Source organism: Canis lupus, chromosome 15, assembly GCF_003254725.2.
Source record: "Canis lupus dingo isolate Sandy chromosome 15, ASM325472v2, whole genome shotgun sequence".
NCBI classification, from domain to species: domain Eukaryota; kingdom Metazoa; phylum Chordata; class Mammalia; order Carnivora; family Canidae; genus Canis; species Canis lupus.
This window is the reverse complement of record NC_064257.1, coordinates 36,303,271-36,322,330: the sequence shown is the minus strand read 5'-3', so window position 1 is coordinate 36,322,330 and position 19,060 is coordinate 36,303,271. Positions and strand designations below refer to the sequence as shown.

General features: G+C 37.6%; 1 protein-coding gene across 13 annotated transcripts in view; it reads right to left on the bottom strand.

Annotated features, from left to right (window-relative positions):
• The window catches only part of CFAP54 (cilia and flagella associated protein 54), a 291,046-nt gene that overhangs the window by 217,066 nt on the left and 54,920 nt on the right, over window positions 1-19,060 (bottom strand). For 10 of the 13 annotated variants that reach the window (XR_003133016.3, XR_003133013.3, XR_003133014.3 and 7 more), the window contains 4 exons: window positions 18,097-18,225; window positions 17,607-17,736; window positions 11,415-11,501; window positions 11,182-11,303 (listed from right to left, as the gene is read on the bottom strand). Coding sequence is in view for 9 of the 13 variants with exons in the window: in XM_025438907.3 (XP_025294692.3) it covers window positions 11,182-11,303; window positions 11,415-11,501; window positions 17,607-17,736; window positions 18,097-18,225 (468 nt within the window). In the remaining 4 variants the exon portion in view is untranslated. The remainder of the gene's footprint in view (window positions 1-11,181; window positions 11,304-11,414; window positions 11,502-17,606; window positions 17,737-18,096; window positions 18,226-19,060) is intronic. The other 3 variants (XM_025438903.3, XM_025438914.3, XM_025438905.3) reach the window with 2 other exon arrangements.

Below are 19,060 nucleotides of genomic sequence, written 5' to 3'. Positions count from 1 at the left end.
AAAGGTGGTATTTGGAAGAGGAAACAGGTACTGGAAAGAAAAAAACAGTCTATAACCCTGACCTTATAACACTTACCTTGGATTGAGGAATATTCCTGCCTCTTCCCAATAAGAAACCCCATCTGCAGAGAGACAGAAAGTCTCGCTGGCCAGCTCTGAAGTGGACTGAGAATGATGACCATAAACCACACAACCAGTGCTCTATTTGATCCGAAGTAGATCAGGGACAGCTGAGACTAGTTCCAAGGGCAATACACGAAAGTGAATCTGTGGTATATTGTGAAAAAGCCAACATGGACTTCCAAAAGTCCAATAACCAAGACAGGAAAATGGGGGTGGTGGTGCAGAATCCCCATTTAAAAAAAAAAAAAAAAAGACTACATTTCATTTAGAAAGCTAACAAGCTATTATCAAAGGTTTGTAACCTCAGTCCTGGCAACAACTTGGTCCACTTTTAACTGATTAGGAATAAAATGGACACCTGATGAGATTATACAGCTCCACAAGGTCAGGAAACTTTTGAAAAACTAAAATAAGGTATGAATTATTTAAGAGTTCTGAAAAGACCCAGGCTTTTTAAACCTTTTTATGGTATCAGGTGATGCATCAGTTACTGATTTGGGGATAATTTTATTACAAGATCATGATAATGTAAAACATTCTGTAATATACCCCAGTAGAAAATGATTGCCAAGGGAAAGAAATTTATTTGTCTTCTTTAAGGAAACAAAGTTTGGCAATTATTTGAGCCATAACATCATTGTTTATGAGAGTGCCCTAAGGACTGATCATTACGCCTTAACACTTGGCTAAAAAACTACCACAGAGGAGCAGAGGTAGCTATAGAAGATTTCAGGACTTCTAAATAAATATTCAAAATGTTCCTAGTGGATGAAAATCCTTGTGGAGGACCCTTTATAAAAAATAGAGCCTCTAAATGCATCTCATGAGTCTATCCTAAGAGGACATTATATTTATAATTTCTCTTAAGTTAAAATAGTTTTACTTAAGAAATAGAAGGAAAAGGGGGATCCCTGGGTGGCTCAGTGGTTGGGCACCTGTCTTCGGCCCAGGGCATGATTCTAGAGTCCCAGGATCAAGTCCCACATCGGGCTCCCTGCATGGAGCCTGCTTCTCCTTCTGCCTGTGTCTCTGCCTCTGTGTGTGTGTGTGTGTGTCTCTCACGAATAAATAAATAAAATCTTAAAAAAAAAAAAAAGAAATAGAAGGAAAAGATACTCAAGGAGAAAAAGGTAAAAACTTGAGGCTTCTTACATCTCCAGTGCGTTCCCCAGAGTCAGAGGTAGGAAGAGAGAAGCCTAACAGGCAACGAGCATATTACAACAGTTACAACAGTATAAGGATCAGACTGAGTCATAATAAAACAAAAAAGAAAATCCCAGGGGTTTTATTCTCTCCAGGCTCCCAGAGGCCACAAGATTACTCCTGAGAGAAATAGTTCTAAAAGAAATATGTTTTATTTGACATAGAAATAGGACTGAAGTGTTAGCATCCTCCAAGCACTAGACAGTAGCAAGTGGCCACAGAAGCATCTGTTGAGCATCTGTTGGATGGATCTGAACACACCTCAAAATCTTCCAACAAAGGTCAGGCACCACTTGGTCTTGTCAGCTAAGACTGTCCAACACCATCATCAAACTCCTTCATTCAAATGCTGGAAATTCCATAATAAAAAGGCTCTTTCCTAATTCTGCCAGGAAAGATTTCCCAACCTTGAACATTAACAGCATCTGTCCACCCAAAATCCTCAGACTTCCTCTCTGGTCTCACTGCTTACCCTCTTCTCCCAACAGCCTCATCTCTCCCCTTTGCCATTGCATCTGTGCCTCTACGACACCAAGTGATCTATAGAACCACAAGAAGTCTACGAACCTTCTAGGTTCAGAAGACATGTTGTTTTCTCTTCCTATAAAGTCCTTTTCACTATTTGTCTTCCTCTTTCTCCGGCCACTCCTGCCTGTTTATTAGTATTCAACTTGATGATTCCCTTTCTGAACGTCTCCTTACACATTATCCACTACTGGGTTAGATACTCTTCTGCTGAATTCTCCTGGCATTTTTACAGTTAAAGTATCTATGACAGTGACTCATAATTACCTACTTACTTGTCGATATTTCCACAAATTGGATTTATTTTGAAGGAGGGATCAATATCAAGAGAAGGCAATCCATCAATATTTGCTGAGTCGATAACGGATTTTTGTTTGCTTGTTTTTATCCCCTCTACCCAGCAAAATACCAGGCACATAGTCAATGTGCAATAGGTATTTGCTGAAGGGATCTTAAGTACTCAAAACATTTGTTGGAGAAACAAAGTCATGGACAGATGATCAGAAAGTGCTACATATCAGAAATCTTAAATTCCAATATCCTACTTTCTGACCTCAAACACCTATTATCCCAGATCTCTCACACACTGATTTTCTGGCCCCTGATCACACAGAGATGTCCAGTCTCTTGACATCTCCATACTCACAAAGTCTTTAAATACCTTGAAGGCGGAGAGGCGGGGCAGGCTGGCAGAGGAGTAGGGCCCTCACCTCACCAGGCCCCACCAACTCACCTGGATAACTTTCAAATCATCCTGAAAACCTACGAATTCAACCTGAGATTTAAAGAGAGAACAGCCGGAACACTACGGAGAGAAGGGATTTCGCTTCTAACAATGTAGGAAAGCGGAAAAAAATAAAATGAAAAAGAATCAATTGGGGGAGGAGGCCTGCGAGGAGCCAGGCTATGGGGGGCGGTGAGAGCCTCCGGGACAGGAAAGCCCAGCCCCAGAGAAGCGGGAACTTTACAAATCCGCACTGGATTCTTCCCGGAGGGAAAGGCGCTTAGCCAGGAAATCGAGCAGGACCGCAGGAGAAGCAGTGGGGCCTCCAGAAGTGCGCCCGGGGGAGAGCGCACCGCACACCGCGGCCTATCTCGGTAAAGGGCTGGAGCTCGCACCCGGCGGGGCCTCGGGAGGAGCCGGTCAGTCAGGCGGCGGCTCCGCGCGGAGGGGGCTGCGCGGCCCCGGATCCCAGGGCACCGAGTGGACACAGCCCAGGATCCTGCGCTCCCCCCGGGACAGGCGGAGGCCGGGACAACACCGGACAGCGGGGACGCTCCTGCCGCCCGGCCCCCGAGCTATGCAGGTCAGCGCCCCCACCGCCCCGGGAGCACCTAGGCCAGTGCGGACTGGGAGCTGCGGTAGTTATTGCGGGAGCTGACTCCAGGGCTGGAAGGCTGGCCGCCCCCAGTGGTGTTGTTCCTCCTGGTGTCACCCTGTGCCTGGGAGAGGTGGGGCCGCCAGGGGACAGAGGCCTCACGGGGTCAACATCTCCCCCTGAGCCCAGCACCGGCAGGGGGCGGGGCAGCTCCCCCAGGTGCACACACCTGAGAGTCAGCACAGCAGGCCCCTCCCCCAGAAGACCAGCTGGAATGACAGGGGAAGAGCAAGTTCTTGACCAAGCAATGCTGGAAAGCTCCAGGGGAAGTCGATGCTTTACAGTATATAGAACTAGAGGATACCCCTCCTATTTTTTTTCTTCCTTTTTCCAATACAACTCACTTTTATATCAGACTATAAATTTCTAATTTTTTTTCTCTTTTCCCACCTTAACTACATATTTTATCACCTCTTCATTTTTAAGATTCTTCCTTTTTGACTTTCATATTTCTACAATTACAGGTCCTGGATATTTTCCACTTCTAGATTCCCTTCAACATACTCAACTTAATTTTGGGAGATATACAAGGTATGTTTTCTTGTTCTGTGTTGTTTTCTCTTCCTTATTTTGTTCTACAATGGCATAAGTTAATATCTTCTAAAACATGACCAGCATGCACCCAGAACCAAGTGGTATACTGTGCTGGTTCATTCTGTGAGATTCCTCATTCCCATTCTACCCCCCTCTTTTATCTCATTTATGTTTTGGTGGTCAATGTTGGGGCTTTCTACAAGCATTTCTGGTTTATATAAATTTGGGGCTGAGTATCTTCTAATATACAGAACTCAATATACTCAGAACCAACAGGATCACCCTCTAGGACCCCTCAGGTAGACTACATTCTCCCTCCACTACAACTTCGTCACCACCATCTCCCAATACCCCCCCTTTTTTTCTTCTCTTTACTTTTGCTTTTTTTATCTTTTATTCTCTTTTCTTTTTTTTTCTCTTCTTCTTTGGGATTCTTGGCCTTTTTTTTTTTTTTTTTACTACTTTGCTTTTAAAATTTGTTTTTCACTTTAGTGGTCCTTTTGTTTTATTTTGTTCTGATCTTTGTTTTCAATTTCTGGTCTCTGACCTCGTCAGAATCATCTAGAGTGAAATTTACTTAGGTTGTGGTTGATATTCTTGATTCACCCCACTCATACAGCCACTCTGCACTGAGCAAAATGACTAGAAGGAAGAACTCATCACAAAAGAAAGAATCAGAAACAGTACTCTCTGCCACAGAGGTACAGAATTTGGATTACAATTCAATTTCAGAAAGCCAATTCAGAAGCACAATTATAAAGCTACTGGTGGCTCTGGAAAAAAGCATAAAGGAATCAAGAGACTTCATGACTGCAGAATTTAGATCTAATCAGGCCAAAATTAAAAATAAATTAAATGATATGCAATCCAAACTGGAGGTCCTAACGACGAGGGTTAATGAGGTAGAAGAAAGGGTGTGCAACACAGAAGACAAGCTGATGGCAAGGAAGGAAGCTGAGAAAAAAAGAGAAAAACAATTAAAAGACCATGAAGAAAGGTTAAGGGAAATAAATGATAGCCTCAGAAGGAAAAATCTACATATAATTGGGGTTCCAGAGAGCACCGAGAGAGGCAGAGAGACAGAAAGCATATTTGAACAAATCATAGCTGGGATCCCTGGGTGGCGCAGTGGTTTGGCGCCTGCCTTTGGCCCAGGGCGCGATCCTGGAGACCCAGGATTGAATCCCACATCGGGCTCCCGGTGCATGGAGCCTGCTTCTCCCTCTGCCTGTGTCTCTGCCTCCCTCTCTCTCTCTGTAACTATCATGAATAAATAAAAATTTAAAAAAAAAATATGAACAAATCATAGCTGAGAACTTCCCTAATTTGGGGAGGGAAATAGGCATTCAGATCTAGGAGATAGAGAGGTTCCCCCCACCAAAATCAATAAAAACCATTCAATACCTTGACATTTAATAGTGAAACTTGCAAATTCCAAAGATAAAGAGAAAATCCTTAAAGCAGCAAGAGGCAAGAGATCCCTAACTTATATGGAGAGAAATATTAGATTAACAGCAGACGTCTCCACAGAGACCTGGCAGGCCAGAAAGGGCTGGCAGGATATATTCAGGGTCCTAAATGAGAAGAACATGCAGCCAAGAATACTTTATCCAGCAAGGCTCTCATTCAGAAAAGAAGGAGAGATAAAGAGCTTCCAAGGTAGGCAGAAACTGAAAGAATATGTGACCACCAAATCAGCTCTGCAAGAAATATTAAGGGGGACCCTGTAAAAGAAAGAGGAAGCCCAAAGAAATAATCCACAAAAACAAGGGCTGAATAGGTATTACAATGACAAAAATTCTTATCTTTCAATAGTAACTCTGAACATGAATGGGCTAAATGATCCCATCAAAAGACATAGGGTTTCAGACTGGATAAAAAAGCAAGACCCATCTATTTGCTGTCTACAAGAGTCTTTTAGACTCTTAGTCTCATTTTAGACCTAAGGACACCTCCAGTCTGAAAAGGAACGGTTGGAGAACCATTTACCATTCAAATGGTCCTCAAAAGAAAGCTGGGGTAGCAATCCTCATATCAGATAAATTAAAGTTTATCCCAAAGACATGAAGAGGGACACTATATCATACTTAAAGGGTCTATCCAACAAGACCTAACAATCATGAATATTTATGCCCCTAATGTGGGAGCTGCCAAGTATATCAATCAATTAATAACAAAGTAAAAACATACATATTATTATACACTAATAGTAGAGACTTCAACATGGCACTTTCTGCAAATGACAGATATTCTAAGCACAACATCACCAAAGAAACAAGAGCTTTAAATGATACACTGGATCAGATGGATTTCACAGATATATATAGAACTTTCTATCTGAATGCAACTGAATACACATTCTTCTCAAGTGCACATGGAACTTCTCCAGAACAGACCACATACTGGGTCACAAATCAGGTCTCAACTGATACCAAAAGATTGGGATTGTCCCCTGCATATTTTCGGACCACAATGCTTTGAAACTACAATTCAATCACAAGAAGAAATTTGGAAGAAACTCAAACACATGGAGGGTAAAGAGCATCCTGCTAAAAGATGACTGGGTCAACTGGGAGATTAGAGAAGAATCAAAAGTATTCATGGAACTAATGAAAATGAAGATACAAGCATTCAAAATCTTTACAATATAGCAAAAGCAGTCCTAAGAGGGAAATACATGCAATACAAGCATCCCTCAAAAAAATTGGAAAAAACTCAAATACACAAGCTAACCTCACACCTAAAGGAAATGGAGAAAAACACTAAATAAAACAAACCTACACCAAGCAAAAGAAAAGAGTTAATAAAGATTCAAGCAGAACTCAATGAAACAGAGACCAGAAGAACTGTAGAACAGATCAAAAAAACAGGAGTTGTTTCTTTGAAAGAATTAATAAGATAGATAAACCATTAGCCAGCCTTATTAAAAAGAAAAAAAAAGACTCAAATTAATAAAATCATGACTGAAAGAGGAGAGATCACAACCAAGGAAATACAAACAATTTTAAAAATGTATTATGAAAAAAAAAAAATAAAAAAAAATAAAATGTATTATGAGCAGCTATATGCCAATAAATTAGGCAATCTAGAAGAAATGGACACATTTCTGGAAAACCACAAGTTACCACAACTGGAACAGGAAGAAATAGAAAACCTAAACAGGCCAATAACCAGGGAGGAAATTGAAGCAGTCATCAAAAACCTCCCAAGACACAAAAGCCCAGGGCCAGATGGCTTTCCAGGGGAATTCTATCAAACCTTTAAAGAAGAAACAATACCTATTCTACTAAAGCTGTTCCAAAAGACAGAAAGGGATGGAATACTTCCAAACTCGTTTTATGAGGCCAGCATCACCTTAATTCCAAAACCAGACAAAGACCCCACCACAAAGGAGAATTATAGACCAATCTCCCTGATGAACAAAGATGCAAAAATTCTAAACAACGTACTAGCCAATAGGATCTAACAGTACCTTAAGAAGACTATTCACCATGACCAAGTGGGATTTATCCCTGGGATTCAAGGTTGGTTCAATGCTCGTAAAACAACCAACATGATAGATGATATCAACAAGAGAAAAAACAAGAACAATATGATCCTCTCAATAGATACAGAGAAAGCATTTGACAAAATACAGCATCCATTCCTGATCAAAACTCTTCAGAGTGTAGAGACGGACAGAACATTCCTCAGCATCTTCAAAGCTATCTACAAAAAGCCCACAGCAAATATCATTCTCAATGGGGAAACACTGAGAGCCTTTCCCCTAAGATCAGGAAAGCGACAGGGAAGCCCACTCTCACTACTGCTATTCGACATAGTACTAGATAGTCCTAGCCTCAGCAATCAGACAACAAAAAGAAATAAAAGGCATCCAAATTGGCAAAGAAGAAGTCAAACTCTCCCTCTTCGCAGATGACATGATACTGTACGTAGAAAACCCCAAAGCCTCCACCTCAAGACTGCTAGAACTGATATAGCAATTCGGCAATGTGGCAGGATACAAAATCAATGTCCAGATATCAGTGGCATTTCTACACACTAACAATGAGACTGAAGAAAGAGAAATTAAGGAGTCAATCCCATTTACAATTGCACCCAAAAGCATAAAATACCTAGGAATAAACCTAACCAAAGAGGTAAAGGATCTATACCCTAAAAACTACAGAACACTTCTGAAAGAAATTGAGGAAGACACAAAGAGATGGAAAAATATTCCACGCTCATGGATTGGAATAATTAATATTGTGAAAATGTCAATGCTATCCAGGGCAATTTACATGTTTAATGCAATCCCTATCAAAATACCATGGACTTTCTTCAGAGAGTTGGAACAAATCATCTTAAGATTTGTGTGGAATCAGGGGATCCCTGGGTGGCGCAGCGGTTTGGCGCCTGCCTTTGGCCCAGGGTGCGATCCTGGAGTCCTGGGATCGAATCCCACGTCGGGCTCCCGGTGCATGGAGCCTGCTTCTCCCTCTGCCTATGTCTCTGCCTCTCTCTCTCTCTCTCTCTCTCTGTGACTATCATAAATAAATAAACATTAAAAAAAAAAAAAAGATTTGTGTGGAATCAGAAAAGACCCGAATAGCCATGGGAATATTGAAGAAGAAAACCAGAGCTGGGGGCATCACAATGCTGGATTTCAAGTTGTACTACAAAGCTGTGATCATCAAGACAGTGTGGTACTGGCACAAAAACAGACACATAGATCAATGGAACAGAATAGAGAAGCCAGAAATGGGCCCTCAAGTCTATGGTCAACTAATATTTGACAAAGCAGGAAAGACTATCCACTGGAAAAAGGACAGTCTCTTCAATAAATGGTGCTGGGAAAATTGGACAGCCAATGAAGTAGAATGAAACTAGACCATTCTCTTACACCATACACAAAGATAAACTCAAACTGGATAAAAGATCTAAATGTGAGACAAGAATCCATCAAAATCCTAGAGGAAAACACAGGCAATACCCTTTTTGAACTTAGCCACAGCAACTTCTTGATACATCTATGAAGGCCAGGGAAACAAAAGCAAAAATGAACTATTGGGACTTGAAATCCAGATAAAAAGCTTCTGCACAGCAAAAGAAACAGTCAACAAAACTAAAAGACAATGTACAGAATGGGAGAAGCTATTTACAAATGACATATCAGGTAAAGGGCTAGTATCTAAGATCTATAAAGAACTTATTAAACTCAACAGCAAAGAAACAAACAATCCAATCATGAAATGGGCAGAAGACATGAACAGAAATTTCACCAAAGAAGACATACACATGGCCAACAAGCACATGAGAAAATGCTCTGCATCACTGGCCATCAGGGAAATACAAATCAAAACCACAATGAGATACCACTTCACACCAGTGAGAATGGTGAAAATTAACATGACAGGAAATAACAAATGTTGGAGAGGATGCGAAGAAAGGGGAACCCTCCTGCACTGTTGGTGGGAATGTGAACTGATACAGCCACTCTGGAAAACTGTGTGGAGGTTCCTCAAAGAGTTAAAAATAGAGCTACCCTACAACCCAGCAATTGCACTGCTGGGGATTTACCCCAAAGATACAGATGCAGTGAATGACTGAGACACCTGCACCCCAATGTTTATAGCAGTAATGTCCACAATAACCAAACTGTGGAAGGAGCCTTGGTGTCCATCAAAAGACGAATGGGTAAAGAAGATGCGGTCTATGTATACAATGGAATATTACTCAGCCATTAGAAACGACAAATACCCACCATTTGCTTCAACGTGGATAGAACTGGAGGGTTTTATGCTGAGTGAAGTAAGTCAATGGGGGAAGAACAATCATTATATGGTTTCACTCAAACAGGGAATATAAAAAATAGTGAAAGGGAGTATAGGGGAAAGGAGAGAAAATGAGTGGGAAATATCAGAGAGGGTAACAGAACATGAGAGACTCCTGACTCTGGGAAACGAACAAGGGTTAGTGGAAGGGGAGGTGGGCAGGGGTGACTGGGTGACGGGCACCGAGGGGGGCACTGGACGGGATGAACACTGGGTGTTACACTACAACATATGTTACATATGTTGGCAAATTGAACTCCAATAAAAAATATACAAAAAATTTAAATAAATAAACACCTTGAAGGCATCACTTCCCTCCCTACTCAATCTGCACCCATTTTTATCATGAACTTTTTTAACCCCTACTTTCATGTGTAAAAGGCCAGCCCTGTACAAATCTCTGCTGTCACAGCTACTAAAAATAGTACCCCAGGGTAGTGCCATACAACTGTGCAGATGGGGCCCAATATAAACTCATGGTCTCCAACTTCAGCTAGAACTCTCTGCTGACCAGTACTTTACCTTGGGAGTCAACTCCCTCATCCGCTCCTTGTCCATTCCTCACCACTCTCTAATCGTCTTCTCCTATCTCAGTCTGACTATCCACTCTCATTCCCCATTGCTGCCACCATAGCCTTGCCTCCTACTTTATCAGATGATTGACATCAACTCAACTCCTGCCTCCACACCAGTAGACTTAATCAAATCCACATCTGTCTGTTCCTCCTTCCCTTTTGTAGCAGAGGATAAGGAGTCTGCCCTGCAGCCTACCCTCCACTGAAGACGAATCACTTCATCTGTGTTTTCAAACTCATCTCCTTCCCTCTTCTAATAGGACTCTGCTCTATTATTAACCCTTCTCATATTTTCAATTTCTCTCTTTTCTTCTGGCTCTTCATACTCATTATATAAATATGCTAAACTTTTTCTCTTAAATTCTTCTTAATCTCTGTATCCTCTCGCTTTGATCCACTTTTTTCTTTCTCTTATCAACTAAACTATTTGCAGCATTATTCTCTACTTCACCATGCGCCATTTACTCAGCAAATACATCATATTTTTGTGGGTAATACACAGGGACATTTTTAAAATCCACTAGCTTGAAATGTGACTGCCTTCAAGAATTTAAACTCTAAAATCAACACACAATGAATTGGCAAGAAGACAGAACAATTTCTAGGCCAGAGTAAGATATAAATTAGCAATATCCAACTGAAAGAAGGCATCTGACCAATGGACTTGTAGTAATTTAATTCCTTAGTAAGAAATCCATTATGCTAGCATAGTGTCACTTAAACTCTGTAGTTTCTCTCATTTTTAATCCTTCTGATTTTATTTGGCTTCCAATGTTAGTTGCCTCTACAGAGAGAGAACACAGAGAAAGTATCTCTCATTTCAGGAGAGTTCAGGACTGGCAATATAGATTGGTTCCCCTGTTCAGAACTGTTCTACTTCCCCAAGAGAGAACTGAATATAGGGAACCTGAAAGTTCATAATCTAATGTTAAGAAACAACACATTACTTTTAGCAAAGTGAACTAAATCATTCATTTAACAAAGGTTGTATATCAGGACAAAAAAAAAAAAAGAATGGCATGTTGTTACCACCAAAAAGTTGTGTGAAAATGTAGAGGTTGCATCTTTCTCAAATATTAGAAGAGCTTTCTGCATCAAGTAAATTGCTTTGGATAACTTATTCTTCTTTATTTTACTCATTACACTCAATTCTGAAATAGAAAACAAACATTTTACCAAAAGGGAAACATTAAAAACTATCTTTAAAAGTTTTTGGAAAAAAAAAAGTTTTTGGAAAAACAGTTTATCCCAATTTTAATTACCTGTAAAACAGTCATTGCTTGTAGGTTGTTTTAGCTTTTCTGGACCTTTGATAGACATAGGTTTGCTATCAGTTGGAGTCTGCAAAACTGAAGGAGGAGATTGCCATTACAATTAGATTCACATTCAAGAAAGGAAATATTTTCTAAACATTAAAGGGTAACTATTTGTAAAATTACTGCTTCTTCTCATATGCCATCTTTTTTTTCATTAATAGATAAAAATTCAAAGAAATCTACTATAATGCAGTTTTATTGACAAATTCTCTTTTATTTGCCACAGTATGCCTAAGTACATCAAAAATATTTAAATTATAAAAACATTTGATTTTCTATCTCATCTTAAATAAAATCATCTTGAAAGCTTACAAATAGGATCCAATCTGCTTTTGTTCACTTTCCCTTTTCATAAACTTTTAAGAACTGCTTCATCTATGGGCCCCACAAGAACTCAGAGCATTCCCTGAAGACCTCCACTCTCCTCTTTCAAGAATTTAAAAAAAAAAAAAAAAAAAAGAATTTCAACTAACACATAAATTATTGCCAGTTGACTATGGACAGTGAGAGATCCTGGTATATAGCTGGGACAACCACCATAATGGCCCAGGAAAGAGAGGATGATGGAGAAGAGAGTAAAAGTATGCTGCCCCAGGAAGATGGACAATGTTACACTAATTCTTGATTTTCTGGGTATAGTCCCCAAGAGACTTGGCAATATTATTCTGTCCTTGGAGGTATGTGAAGGTACTTAGAGTAACCTTACAACAAACCCCTTTTATTGAGGTTGAATTATTTGTGCTAACGCCATTGACTGATAAAAAGATGCCACTAGACACCATTAAAGGATATAAGGCTTCTTTAATGGTGAAAGATAAGGGAATTTATCTATATGGCGACAGCAACACAAAGCAGAAAATAATGCATCATGTCTCAGTACCTGGGGTATTATAATTGCTAATTAAACGATAGCTCTCATGATTATAATCGTGAGAGATAAGGATGCCCAACATAGATAAGTCATATCTAATGCCACTGCCATCAACATGCAACCATTGTAAAGTTCTTGAATAAGAATGACAAAAGGGGCACCTGGGTGGCTCAGTTGGTTGAGCATCTGACTCTTGAGTTCAGCTCAAGTCATGATCTCATGAGTGGAGCCCCATGTCAGGCTCTGCACTGTGCATGGAGCATGCTAAGGATTCGCTCCCTCTCCCTCTACCCCTCCTCCACTTCTCTCAAAAATAAAGGAGAAAAAAAGAATAACAAGTGGTATTTAGGCAACATTAGTCTGAAACTACTAAGTAAGTTTAGGATTTCTTGCATGCAACAGCATGCAAGAGTGAAGAAAGGAGGAAAAAATGAAAATCTGTATTAGGGTGATAGTTCAACAAGCAGACAAAAACATCAAGAAGACCCAGAGATACAGCAAAGGAATAATAACTAATTCTATTTAAATCTGAGCTCATATCTACAATCAGTATTGTTAAATGGTCTCTGATAAAAACTCAGAGGATCACTTGGTCTTCAAATACTTATGGATGACAATTAGAGAATGAACTAGCATAGTAATTCTGTAAGTAAAGAGACCCCACTTCATTACAGAAGATAATACAGTCATTAAGTGAGAATTATAGTTTTCTTAAGGAAAATCTGACACATAAATGCCATTCACATTTGGAAATACATTTCTAATTCAAATAATTTTAAATAAAAAAATATTCAAGGTTATTATTCTAAGAAGCCCTATTGAAAAACTATATATGATGACACAGAGATGTTTTCATTTTTAGTTGCTTCCCTCTATATCCAGGAGGTCTTTTGAGAAACAGTCTTTGAAATAGTATAAATATTAAAAATAAGGTATAAACCGATGAAAACTATAAAAGGATAAAAGAATGGGAAATAAAGGAAATTCTATATAAACAGAATGCAAATACAAACAAGTTCTAAGTATATATCAACTGGGAATATAACCATACAAAAAATAAAATTAATTCAAGTGAATTTGAACACAGTTCTCTAATGTGTGGCATATTCTAAAGATATAATGTGAACTGCAAAGAAATCCTAAACTTACTTAGTAGTTTCATTGTTAATGTTGCTATTGTTTGAATAATTCTGAAAATACTTTGTTAATATGATAGGATAAAGCAAATGTTATTACATCGATACTATTGGGAACCAGTGTGCTCAACATGAGAGAGAGTAAATACAAAAATGAAATGTGGAACTTTGGATTTTCAAAGTGTTGGACTTGGAATTGGTGATATCAGAAAGAACTTGCAGTGTGTGTGTGTGTGTGTGTGTGTGTGTGTGTGGTAAGTCTAGAACATTTAGTTATACAGCAAACAAAACAAAAACCTGCTCAAAGAATAATGGGGACATATCAAAAAACACACAATCCAGTTTGAGACTTCCCATGGTAAAATGTGTGACTTTGAACATGAGAAGAACAATGATAGTAACTGATTATAAATGATTTAATAAAAACAAAACTCAGTCCATAGTATAACACCACAAATTAGAAGAGCCAAAGTAGGACAGCTCTTCTTTACAAAGAAGGGCAGCAAGTATATTTAGAAGGAATAGTTCAATTAGAAAATCACTGTGCACAACCATTGTAACAACTAATTCTGCAAGGATCACCAACAGAAGTTAAAACCATTGGGTGAAAATCTGTTGGGGAATAGGACATTTATTCCATCTCAAAGCATCACCTGACAATACCAATTATTTTGTCATTATGCAGAGGGAAAGATGCCCTTACCGTGGAGAAATCTGGTAGACACCACCTTAACAAAATAAAAACTGTCTGCCTCATCAATGATAGGACAAATAAACAATATGTGCAGCCTAATGTGATACAACGGTATCTAACAACATCACCTATGTAATCATGAAGAAACTACTAGGAAAATTCAGATTGTAGAATGTTCTAGAAACACAACCTCAAAAATGTGTCATAAAAGAAAAAAAGTGAGTTATTATTCTAGATAAAAGAAGAACAGGACAGAGAGGTGATGTCAGCATAATGGCAGCATAAGACATCCCTTCCCCCCACACACAATCTGTAACAAAAATTCAGCATCCATTCATGGACAAAAAAAAAGCACCTGAGAAAGAAAAGCCAAAGTAGAGACATCAAACTTCCTGATTTTACACTATACTACAAAGCTATAGTAATTAAAACAGTATGGTACTGGAATAAAAATAGACACATAGACTAACAGAACAGAATCAAGAGCCCAGAAACAAATTCATGCATATATTTCCAATTAATATTAGACAATGAAAAATACTTAATGGGGAAGAGACAGTCTCTTTAATAAATGATGTTACAAAAAAAAGGATATCCATATGCAGAATGAAATTGAACTTGTTTTATACTACTCATAAAAATTAACATGAAACAGATTAAAAATTAATCATAAGGACTGAAACCATTTAATTTCTTTAAAAAAATCAAAAATAGAACTACTATACAATCCAGCAATCCCCTTCTGGGTGTATCTCCAAAGGAAATAAAAATAAGATCTCAAAGAGATACCTGCACTCCCATGTTCACTGCAATATTATTCACAATGGCCAAGATATGGAAACAACTCAAATGTCTGTCAACTGATGATTGGATAAAGAATATGTGAGATAGATAGATAGATAGATAGATAGATAGATAGATAGATAGATAGATAGATAGATAGATAGATGATAGATAGATATCGTGGAATATTATTTCATGAATATTATTCAGCCATTATTATTCAGAAAGAAGGAAATCCTGCAATTTGCAATAACATGGATGGATCTTGAGGACATGATGCTGCTAAGTGAAATAAGACAAATACTGTATGACATCACTTAAATGTGGAATCTAATAAAGCTGAAGTCACAGAAACAAAGAGTAGGGGGGTGGTGATCAGGGGCTAGAGAGGAAGTGGAAGGGGATGAAGATATGTCAGTCAAAGGATACAAACTTTCAGTTATAAGATGAATAAGTTCTAGGGATCTCATGTACAGTATGGTGATTATAGATCATAATACTTGAAAGTGGCTAAATAAGTAAATCTTAAATCTTCTTACCACAAAACAGAATTGGCAATTATGTGATATGATAGAAGTGTTAACTAATGCCCTGCTGGTAATCATTTTGTAATATATTAGTGTAACAAATCAACACATCTGTACACCTTAAACTTACACAATGTTATTTGTCAATTATATCTCAATAACCTCGGGGGGGGGGGGGTTTGCACTCAAAAATTAATTAACTACCATTTGATTAAACCTATTTAGTTGTATATATGATGTGACATCTAAATGCTTTATTTTTCTTAGGTTTTTATTTGAATTCCAGATGGTTAACATACAATGTACTATTAGATTCAGGTATACAATTTAGTGATTCAACACTTACATACAACACCGGGTACTCATCCCAAGTGCACTCCTTAATTCCCATCATCTATTTAACCTATTCCTATCCACCTCCCCCTGATAATCATCAGTTTGTTCTCTAAATATATGCATCAGTTTGTTCTCTAAATCATCAGTTTCTTCTCTAATCATCAGTTTGTTCTCTAAAGAGTTCTCTAAAGACTCTTTAGAGACTCATTGAGGACATGATGCTAAGTGAAATAAGACAAATACTGTATGACATCACTTAAATGTGGAATCTAAGAAAGCTGAAGTCACAGAAACAAAGAGTAGGGGGATGGTGATCAGGGGCTAGAGAGGAAGTGGAAGGGGATAAAGATATGTCAGTCAAAGGATACAAACAAAAGTCTAATTTACAAATTAGAGTCATCAGTTTCTTGGTTTGCCTCCCTCTTTTTTCCCCTGATTGTTTGTTTTGTTCCTTGAATTCCACAAGTGAATGAAATCATATGGTGTTTGTCTTTCTCTGACTTATTTCATTTAGCATAATACACTCTAATTCCATCCAAATCATTGCAAATGGCAAGATTTCATTCTTTTTATGGCTGAGTAATATTCCATTCTGTGTGTGTGTAAGTATATATATATATTCTTTATCCACTCGTCATTTGATGGACATTTGGGCTCTTTCCATAATTTGGCTACTGTTGATAATGCTCCTGTTATAAACATTGGGGAGCATGTATCCCTTCAAATTAGAATGCTTTAGACAGAAATCAGAGGTCATATTAGAATGGAACACTTCGTTCTATTCTATAATGAGTAATTTATAATGAAGTAGTTGTTAAATACTGGCTATATAATCATGCCAAACATAACTTGGCTTTATCAAAATTTAACTTCAGTTTTTATACATAATAATGTTAAATTTTATTTTGAAACTCAAGTAAATGTATTATCTGTATGTACACTAGTATTACTATTGACATCTTTTTAAAAAATGTTTTGACCTGTTTAATAATGAGGCCAAGATAATTTAGATCCAAATCATGTGTGCTCTGACATTACTCTTAAAGATGTCTAAGTTCTTCAGTTGCTTCCAGGATAAATATAAATCCCTTAGCCATTCAAAATTTAACTTTGATCTATATCACTAGGCTTATCTGTGTCATCCTCTCAAGTGTGCTCTTCATTTTGGCCATAAGAGAATTCCAGCAGTTCCTAAATTGCACCATCCAATCATTTGCTTTCCAGCTTGCTAAAGGCTGTTTTCTCTATCCAAATAACTGTTTCCTTTTCGATCTTCTTCATAAAGATATTTACTAGCCTTCTAGTCAACTATCACTTCTCCCAGGAAGCCATCCCTGACTCTTGTTCATTAAAGATACTCCTCTTCTGTGTGCCCAAATAGTCTGAGTCTACTTCTGTTAACATTTATTAAGCTCAACTGTTACAATTGGCTTAGTTATCTAGAAGCTCAAAATTAGAGGCTGTATCTTATTTATACCAAACACAATATGATTCCGAGATCTTAGTAGGCACTCAATAATTATATATAGATTGAATTAACAAAATATTGATAATTTACTACACCTCAAACAAAATCAATTTAATTTTTTGGATGTGTACCAAGGGATTTGCTATGTGAGTTATAAAGCAATAATGAAAGGTATCTATTGATAGTAATCCGGGAAAAGAAAAGAATGAAATTTATCTGGAAAATACTAAGTCAACAAGAACATAATTTACAAATTAAATTGATTCTATTCTTGAACTCATCTTAAAATTGATGCAGAACAAATTATATGTTTTGAGGACTACTACCTTGCAATTGGTCAAGAAGCACAACAGCTATATGGTGCTGGGCTTGAATCAGTTCAAGATGCAAATCCATCATGAAAGTATTTGGTGTGACTGGTTTGCAAATGTCTCCATCTATATCCTGGGTGTACTTTGGTAGAATTGAAGTAAAAATAAAAACAAAATACAGTTATCAAAACATACTAAAAATAGCTCTATCCTAATTATCACTCAAGTTATCATTTTACACTAAGCCACTAAATTCTGTTCACTCTCAACTCTTTGCAATCTGATTCACATGCTAATAAACCTGCTTTTCAATACAGTGGCCTCTTTAATAACGAATTGAGAGACTCCTCACTCTTCTTGATTTCTTCTGGCAAGAGAGGAAGAGATTTCTGGTCTATGAGAGCAAGGTCACCACAAATCATGCTTTACGCACCTATGTGTGAAACCAGCCCTCTTTCTAGCTAAGTAACACTTAAATCTCATGTAAGAGTTTCCCATTTACCTTGGTATAGCAATGGTCAATCACTGATGATCCATCTGGCAAAGTACTTAACATGCAATTCAAATTTATTCCATCAATTGCTTTGTCAAGAAGTTCATAGGCCAAAAATAACTGTTCCACAGGTTTCTTCTAAAGTAATTTTATAAACAAAACAGAAATGTAACACTTAAGAGAAAATCATATACAACAATTCCAAACTTCTTTTATAACAATTCAAACCAAGTGACAAATTTAAAGAGTCTATCCAATATCAACAATGTTATATTTTTTACTAAATGTATGTCTTTGATTAAATGTGGAGTACTATTGATAAAAGTGAAATAATAAATACATTTCATTTTTCCGATTATAAGTTAAACTTTTTATAAACATGTATATATCTTCCTTTCATGGTTTTCAAAATTCTGAGTGTACCAAATGTATAGGTAAATTTTTAAAATATAACTCACAAAATGTGTCGTTTTCACACATTTCATTTTGAAAGTTTGTTTTTTAAATCTCAGAGCTGGAAATTTAGATGTAGAGGCCATCAAATCCAATGGCATATATCATGATTTTCATTGCATATATCATGATTTTCATTGTATTTCACGAAATACATTTTCATTCTAATTATTCTCACAGAGAAACAAATATAAAATAATATAAAAGGCATCAGCTTTGTTCAAACTTCCAAATTTCCCATATTTCTCGAGAAAATTTTTAGGAAATAAAGCAAGCACAAACATGGAGATAACTGAAATCCTCTATAGACTGCCCACAATGACAATCCTTTTCTCTGCTCCTAAAAAAAGCCACTGTGCTTTGGTTTTTACCATTCTTTTGTGTGTTTTTAAACTTTTACAATGTGTGTATCCATTAACAATATGCAGTACTGCCTGCATATTTTTTAATTCTGTCAGAAAATTTTGCAATCCACTTTATACATTCAAACATATGTTGTTGAAACTTTTTCATGCTGGTA